Genomic DNA, 9272 nt, shown 5'->3' with positions numbered 1-9272 from the left:
AGGCGCCCGCCGCCGCCGGGCCTTGGAATGCAGAAGTCGGGGCTCGGTGCGGGCGCGGGGCCGGGCGGTGCGCGGTTGCTGCCGTGCTGTTTTTCGGGAGGTGCTGCCTATTAGTATGCAGTGTGCATACTGTTGGTGCAAGGGAATACGTCGGCTGTGCCACATGTCCGAGGTAGTGTTGATGCAGAGCCCATAAATTACACTTGGGTTTTCACTCCTTCACCCTTGAATGTTGGTCTAGTATTTGATTTTAGTCGGGATTCCCTTTTTTTTCTTTTTGCCACGCGAAAAATTTCCCGATTTTTTTTTTTGTTTGTTTTATTAACAGTGCCGTTGTACGGCTCTAGTGAGCTTTGGAGTACGCATTTCTTTGAAATGCATCGGGAAAAGGGTAGATAAACGATATCTCTCCTGTTTTCGGCTGCACAACGGACTTTAAAGGGCAGTAGCAACTATGGTAGTTGTATCCTTACAGTGATTAAAAGCAGAAATATATCCCTGAATGAAATAATGGAAGACGGTAGGATTACCTAGTTGGATGAAAATTGTGGCGAAATTATAAAACCTGGTATTTATTGCTTCTCTTCTCTCCGCTCCCGCTTTGCCCCTGGAATTCTATTGTTCTTGATGTTTTAAGCTTTTTATGGTTGTGTTAAGTGGGGAAAGGTGAGGATTCTGCTATGCATACTGCCATTGATTTGCAGTTCACTTTTCTAAAACTATTCTAGTAACAGCTGTTTTGCAGCCTTGAGAATGGAAATATGCAGCAGTGTTACAAAGGAGACTGGGATTCATTAAACTCCTCCACTCTCAAGCCCTGATTCTGCAAATATTTAAGCACATACAGAGTTTCACATGCCTGAGTTACCCATTGAGTTCAATGGGATTACTGCTTAATATCAAAACTGTTTACAGGATCAGGGCCACAGGATAGGCTCACTAAACCTGATTAAAATTAGACTCTTTTAGCTTCCTGTTTGAAAGTATAATTGGCCATTTATATTTCTTGGGAAAACATTCTTACTTAGATAAAGCACAATGTAAAAAGACTGTGGCACCCATCCTGTAAAAATCTAGAGGGGTTTGTCAGTGGGTATGAATCTTAAGTCCATGGTTTATTCGCAGTATATTAAGTACAGCATATATTATATACAAAATGATAATCTGTTCATGCGTAAACTAAACTGCAAATTTCAGTTCTTCTGACTAAAACTGGAAATGTCTATCTTGTGTATATGCATATCTGAAATTGAAGAGAATATGGGACTTATCCCTCTGAATTTCACAAACTCAAATGGCTGAAATACCTTTTATCCATAATGCAAAAGAGGAATAGTTACCAGATACGTATTTTTATCTCTAAATTCATCTATATATATGATGTCTCAGACAAAAAGAGCATATTTTTTTTCCTGGAAAACTAGTCTCAAATGATAAAAATAATTTTTTGACCAATTAGTGCAAATATCACAACGTTCTGAAATGCTCAGTACCCATTTTAATGAAAAGTCTGTGTGGTAGGTATCAAAAGTGACTTTCAGGAAAGTTTATTTTGGCTGCATGAAAATAACCCTTATTCACTCTTTTTTGGAGGTGTGCTAGGACTAACATTCAATTTCCTTTGATGTATAAATTAAATCATTATAAAATCCATAGGGGAAATATAAATTCATAGGGTTAACTTAAATCATTGGCCTCACACAGTGAGAACTGAAAATACAAAAGCTTTGTTCGTTTTCATACATAGTACCCAGTCCTGCAAACCTAGGCATAGGAGTGGCTTTACTCACGTAAGTAATCCGTATGGAAATGACTGGGAATTATCACTGGAATTCTAATATTTATATGCTTACATATTTGAAGGATCAGATCCCAGAGAATAAATTTATACTTAATTTTATAAAGTTTTAAGTTATAATAACATAAAACAGTGAGCACTTTAATATGGTCCTCAGCATTCTACTTGGTCGTAAACTTATTAATTTATGTGTTACTAGCTGTTGAATTTAATTACAAGAAATTTAAATATTTGTAATATTTTTGCTATCAGCAGTACAGGGCCATAAACAGGAGAACACTTTATGCGGTTGCGAAGATGGGGATTCACAATACTGTCCCTTTGAAGTTAGGATATGCTTATAAGAATCCTAGAGAAGAAGATGATGGAAACTGTGGGGAGAGTTTAGAGCTACGAGTTTACCAGGCAGATGATTTATAGGGTTGAAAGTTAAGGGACATTTGTATATAATTTATACTGTGATTATTTATCTATATTAATGGGGTTGCAGTGCTTCATAGCACTCTGAAGTATGTGCAGAATTCTGCATTCTAAAGCAAGGCAAAAAGGACCTCTGTTTCAGAGTAATCCCCAGTTACCCTCATGGTAGGTTGTACTGTGATACATTATGCTCAAACATGAATTTATTTTCGGAACATGATCAAGACTTCATGTCATAGTCTTTGAAATTCAGGCTTAAAATTTGCCAGTAATGATAGCTGTTGATTTGGGATGTCCATTTATCTTCTGAATGAGTAATGAAATGTTTTGGGAATTACATATATAAAAAATGAGATTAAATTTCAGCAGCAACAGCCAAAGCTAAACAGAACTTATTAAAGTAGAGGCAGGGCTGGATTTTTATTGGAGGTAGGACTGGTAATTTCCCTGAAACCTCTTCAGTCCAGAGGAAAAAAAAAAAAGTGTGTGTGTGTGGGGGGGGTGCTAGGAGTGAAAATCTGTCTCAATAGGTAGTTACAGGCATCCTTTCATCAGCAGTACTTGAAATAACTCTTGGATATTCTAGTTTGTATACGATAGGTCTAGTTCTTCTCTATGTGGGAGATTTGGTGTTACTTTACTGTACAGTCCTAAAGCTGGTTTAACTATCTGCTGGGCATACTTGTCTAATGTAGAGCTGTTTAATGTTATACATTATGCTTCTTTGCATAACACTATCCATAATTCACAGTTATCTTCAGGTTGTTTTTGGTAATAGAGAAATCTGTGTGTGCAGCAGCATGTATCTTGATAACATTTGACTTGTATTTTCAATATGAGTTTTAAACAAATAATATTACAATTTTTATGTTCTGTTGCTGACATTTTACTGTTCTCAGTAACAAAGAATAATTTTTCTCTCTATATATGTTTTTTAAGTAAACAAGCTATTATTTTAATAGGCCCAGAGAAAACTGTAATAACATACAGTTTGTTAATGTAATGATGTTAATATCTTAATGTGTTGCTTTTGTATCATCTGAAAGTGATTTTTATACTTTGGCTCAAGGGTCATCTTTACATTCCCAAATGAAGGCAAATTGACTTGAACCCCACAAAGGCAAACCTACTGGGATAATGAGGAATGTACTAGAATCTCTTCTTTTTCTCTATAGTCTTATTAGATTTTTAAAAATGAAAGTCATGATTTATACAACTTTTGGAGCTTGTCCCACTCTTATGAAAGGTGGAGATGAGTGTCATGTCAAGGATAGATATTTCTTTGTATTGCTCAAAGTGAAATCAAGTGATCTGTAAAATGAGCATTCTTTATCTCTTTTTGTGCCAGAGTGGCAGTGCTTAATTATTCTATGAGTTTTCTGCACAGGAGGGCAGAATCTAAGTGAACCCGTCTCATTATTTTTGGCAGGTGTCTTTTTGTTTGAAGTCTTGCATTTAAAGAAATTTAGATCTGATAAACTGGAGATCTGTCTAAACAATATGGCAAGTTTTCAGTGGTTTTCTTTCATAGATCTGCTACTGTTTGCTTTTTTTCCTTCTCGGCATATTGTAACATACTGTTGTGGGTTGGTAGAATGAGGCTGATGAATGCCATGTCTGTGTAGGTTAAATAGGTGGTGAATCTTAGGCATGGTTTTAAGCAGTTGGCTTGAAAGTTTTATGCAAATAAGAAATACTTCTGACTAGTGAAGAAGAGATGTTAAGAACGGAGGGACTGATAAACATAAAGTAAATGGAAATATTTATTCTAACTGTAATGAGTGTGAATCGGACATTGGAGTCCTAATGGCATTGGATAGCTGTATATGAGATATGCTACCTTTTACCTCCAGGTATGCTCCTTGAGGGCTTGTAATGCAAGGCACCAGAATTAATGAAAGTTCAGTATTTGTAATGGCTGTCTGTTGATGTGACAGACAAAGACTTAAAGTACAGTCTGTAAGGAAACTAATGCAGTATTGCACTGATTGAAATTTTGTAGGTGGTGACAGTGGATTGGATGGGTTAGGAGGACCCGGAGTACAGCTTGGAAGCCCTGATAAGAAAAAGCGCAAAGCAAATACACAGGTAAATTGTCTCTGGTTCTTTTGATTTCTTAATAAATAGTGTACTCAGATGTTGTTTGCTAATATGACTGTCTCACTGTTCAGAATATCAGTCTATTCTCAGAAATAGAAGCATTACTAAAATATTTTTTATGTAAATGCTAAGTTGAAATCTCCACTCTCTTGTCATCTTTATGAAACTTCATAACCCTAGTTACTCTCATCAAAGTTATTTTAGATCTCTGTAGGTTGCCAAAGTCCTATAAAGGGAGGAGTGCAGTGAGACTGAAATGACTGTGTTTGACCATATGGATTTGATTCTGAGACACATTTTATTTTAATGACTTCGTAACCATTGGTAGAAACCTGTACAAAATGATTAGCTGCCATGAGACTACTTTTCTTCTTACCCTTACTCCTATATGTGTAATGGCTAATACAGCTAATGGATCTGTACAGTTTAATGTTTCGATCAAGCTTTTGGCATATTTTCCAAGCGCTTTTCAAGCAAAAGCTATGCGGCAGGTTCGGCTCCTTTCCAGTGAATCTCTACAATTTGGCATTTCTATATAGTTGCTATTTCCAGAAAAGGAAGCCTAGCTACAAAACATGTAAAGCAATTAGATACCTATAACGCAGAATTTTTCTTTGTGTTCATTCAGCTGTATGAATGAGAGTATCTGTTAATTTTGTACTGCCCAATGAGAGTAATTTTATTTACACAGGTCAAACTATCACTTTCTGTTAGGCCTATCCAGATTCCATTTAGATGAGGATCTGTTTTCTTAATTTTTTGTTGTTGTTGTTGTTTTAAAATAGTCATGGTGAAACCTGCCCTGAGATAATTTCAGGCTTTCGGATCTCTCTGTTGGTGAGCTTTCCTCTGCTCTGGAATGATGATAACTGTAGAGAGAACAGATTAGTTTCTTGTCTTCTCTTACCATGTTCAAAACTTTCAGGACAGTAGAAACATGGGGAAAAAGAATTTTCTTCAGTCTTTGGTTATCAAAACTTAGGGTGAAATGCACATTCTGTGAGTACAGGTAGCATCAGGGACAGAGGTGAGAGTGAACTGGCTAGATGTTCCCCACAGGCTAGTCTAGAATGAGATTCAATTGTATAGCCACTCTGATGACATTTAAGCAGCCTCTGAGCTCCAAAACATATGATTATTCCTTGTAACCAAAATTCTTTGTATTTTTATGCCTACTGATGATACTGTCCGGACCATCCTGACAACCACTGAATGCTCATAGGCAGAGGGGGCACCTTTATCTGGTACATAGAAGATAGAAAATTCCCATATGCAGACTCCTATATACTTTTTTTTTTTGGGGGGGGGGGGGAATATAGTAACATTAGTATTTTACATGTGTATATCCTTACAGAAGTGGGGTGTCTTAAGAGGTGTATATTCAGTAAATTGATCCCCAAATTAAACTAAGGAAATGCTCCAAATCTGCTCTTTAAAGCATTTGAAACATTTTGTGCATGTATGTTTAAATAACACATTGTTTCCTCTGTTCCTCTTTTCTGGAGTAAAAGATGAAGAAACAGAAGTTATACATTAAGTAGTATTTTCAGCAGCATGGTTGTGCATCTGCACAATTCTTAAAATACTGTACTATTTTTATAGTATATAAACTACTGTAATTTATATACTAATTTTATATACTATTTTTATGGTATATAAATTACTATAAATCACTGTTATCTGGGACCCAAACTCATCTCTTGCCTCCCCACTGAAATTTCAGATAGCCTGGCAGGGTACAGTGGTGAGCTTTACATAACAGCTGAATGGTACTTTCAGCAGTAGTGCTGCTAATCCAGGACCTTTGTGGTTGGTCTTCTTGCAGGGACATATTAAAACTAATTAAAATGTTGTATTTAAAATATTTTTAGGGATCATCGTTTCCTCCTCCATCTGAATATGCTCCACCGCCGAATCCAAGCTCTGACCACCTTGTAGCTGCAAATCCATTTGATGACAACTATAATACTGTGTCTTATAAACCACTTCCTTCAGGAAATCCATATTTTAGTAATCCTGGTTATCCTGGCTTTGGAGGCTATAACACTTTCAGAATGCCACCTCACATGCTGCCCAGAGTGTCCTCGCCATATGGTGGTTCTTATTCTCTCAGAAACCAGCCACACCCCCTTCCTCAAAACCCTGTGGGAATGGGTTTTAGTCGACCCCACTCTTTCAGCTTCGGTCCACATGATAACCCAGGTTTTGGGAATCAACCACCTTACAGTGGTGGTCAGATAAATCAAAATGTCAGTATTCCTGGTCAACATTTCAGACCAAATCCTGCTGAGAACTTTGGTCATTCTAGTCAGATACCTCACCCTGATGTGCCATCTAACTTTGGTCCTGGAAATAATCAAAATTTCCCAAATTCTCAGCTAGATTCAAACCATTCTTTTGTTCCTCCACCAAACACTTACAGCCAGACAAAATCATCAGCACAAAAGCAAGACTTTAGTCAAGGTGCAAGCAAAGCATCCAGCCAGAACACTGCTACTCATCAGCATCATCACAGGACAGAGGACATTGTAAGTCAAGGTAACAGTGACCTAAAAAATGTTACTCGAAACAATGTGGTAAATCAGGATAACAGCCATTCTAATAGTGCTGAAAACACTAACCCTGGTCATTCAAATGGGACTCAGAGTAAGTCCCGCCAGCCTCGAGGTACCACTGAAGGATGTAACTCTGAAAAGAGCAGCAAAACGCCCCTTCATCCCGGTCGTCATGGTCACTCATCCTCTGAACCAGTCTATCCATGTGGAATTTGTACACATGAAGTTAACGATGACCAGGATGCCATCTTATGTGAAGCCTCTTGTCAAAAATGGTTTCATCGAATCTGCACAGGCATGACTGAGTCAGCTTATGGCCTGCTTACAGCAGAAGCATCAGCAGTATGGGGCTGTGATACATGTATGGCTGACAAGGATGTCCAGTTAATGCGCACAAGGGAAACTGCAGGACCACCTGCATTGAATACGGATGGCTAACAACATGAATTGGTGGTAGTGGCTGAAATACTTGTTACAAAGGTTTGGTTACAAATTGGGTATTTCACTTTCTGCAGACAATCAGTTCTGTTTGATTGCTATTATCTTTTTTCCTTAATCTGTTTTCATTAAAACTTACATCTCAGTTTTGGTACTCTTAGTTTTAGGTGTGCAAATGTTCTACTGTTTAATCAGAAACAAGAAACACTTGATCTTGTAAAACATAACTGATATCTGATCAGAAGGAGGATGTGCATTCAGAATTTTATTGAAGGCAGAAACGTGCCTGTGTGAATAGCCTCTATTCACTAGTGTTAGCGTGTTAACTAAAACTAGCACTTAGTGCTCAGTTTTGATGGTACTATACTTGCAGGTGCTCATTACTTTTATTATTATTATTGGTGAATGTCCATTACTGATATTCTTGCTAACCTTTCTTTGAAGGTAGTGGAGGTGACATGGAGAAATGTGCTGTACTAATGGTTTTTATTTTAGGGATAAATACAGAGGACTTCATATGTCAAATAACTGAATCTTCTTTTTTAAATAATGCATTAACACTATTTTTATATTTGACTTCATGCCTAGCAACACAATGGAGCCCACTAACTCTCATACCTTTATATTTCCTTGAAAAGGCAATGAGCTCTTTGACTTCTCAGCAAATACTTAATTGCTGAGGACTCCTGCAAGGTCTTGCACTACTTAGAAATAGTTACAAATACGTTGGCATTTAAAAAGTTGGAAAAGATCAAGCTTACAAAGTCCAATGCTTTAAATCTAGAGAATACCAAAACTAGGGTTGCATATGCAACCTTAATTCATTTATCTTAAGCATACACGTCAGGGTACAGTCTCTGCTTCTGTTGTCATTGTTCAGTTATGCACCTCTGCTCCTTTCTCATTGATAGTTCTGGTCTCCAGCTTTGGTGCTGCCCAAGAATTGTGAATGAACTAATGTAGAGAAAGTCCTGCCCATCTCCTAGGGCTTTGAACTAGAGCCTGCTCAGTCATCCTGAGCTTACACAGACCACCTGGCATGAAGAAGGGTGTGAAGGAATGGAGTGTGCTCAGCACAGACTGAACTGCAAGATAATTTGGCCAGCAAAATCTTAAAACTGAAATCTCACCACTGCCTTAGCCAGTCTTTCAGTTTTGGGGAAAAACAAGAAAAATCTAGGGTGAAGAAAAAAACAACTCACATTAAGGGATGCGAGTTTACCGCGTATCAAGAGTGAGTAATTGGAAGTTTAGCTTCTTTGCTAAACTTGAAATCCTACTAAAAAGCATGAATGGCACTAGAGCCTCATGTGTGATTGTAAGAATTCCTTTTTAATATAGGTAATTTGATTGTATTCTTGATCTCAAATAACTGATTTTTTTTTTTTTTTTTTTTTTTTTTTTTTTTTTAATATGGGTGAGCATCTAGCCTTGAACATTTTAGCCTAAGCGACTAGTTTGGTAAAGTTGTATATGCAATTGAAAATGAGTTTTTCTGTAGAAAGAAGGGGGGTTTTTTGGTGTTATTTGTTTGGTTTTACTTAATAAAAGGTGGTACTCTGATAACAGACTCTGCTCATAATACTCACCACTGATGGGAAGTTTTAATTGCCAGTCATTTGAAAACTAAATCATATTGCAAGCATTAGAGGTACTAGTCATATTCCTTAATGTGGTAGGTGGTGTTCAGATCTGTGGTGATGAGTAATCTAAGAGCCTATATAGAATACAAATGTGTATATATAAAGGTAGTTTTTACGGTAAGGTGTGCTAATGAGTGAAAAATAATTGCTGCTTGCCAGTTCACCTTTGTGTTTGAATTAAATGGGCTCTACTGTAGTAATAAACTTTCCTGGGAGATGCATTTCTCTTTCTGCAGATATACATAACCCTTTTATTTCAATATGGAGAAGTTTTATATACCATCTTTTACCAGAGAAACATTAAGTGCAGTATCCTCC

The 9272-nt window shown here is 37.2% G+C and overlaps 1 protein-coding gene across 1 annotated transcript; it reads left to right on the top strand.

Annotated features, from left to right (window-relative positions):
• The first annotated feature begins 2095 nt into the window (after window positions 1–2095).
• Window positions 2096–8709, top strand: PYGO1 (pygopus family PHD finger 1). The gene is made up of 3 exons (XM_026060908.1): window positions 2096–2171; window positions 4221–4306; window positions 6190–8709. Exons 1-3 carry the CDS (start codon window positions 2096–2098, stop codon window positions 7309–7311), a joined length of 1284 nt encoding a protein of 427 aa, XP_025916693.1. The 3' UTR covers window positions 7312–8709.
• The last annotated feature ends 563 nt before the right edge of the window (window positions 8710–9272 follow it).

Source organism: Apteryx rowi, unplaced genomic scaffold (assembly GCF_003343035.1).
Source record: "Apteryx rowi isolate R43461 unplaced genomic scaffold, aptRow1 scaffold_172, whole genome shotgun sequence".
Lineage (NCBI taxonomy): Eukaryota > Metazoa > Chordata > Aves > Apterygiformes > Apterygidae > Apteryx > Apteryx rowi.
Note: the sequence above shows the minus strand (reverse complement) of the source record. Positions and strands in the feature narration are given on the sequence as shown.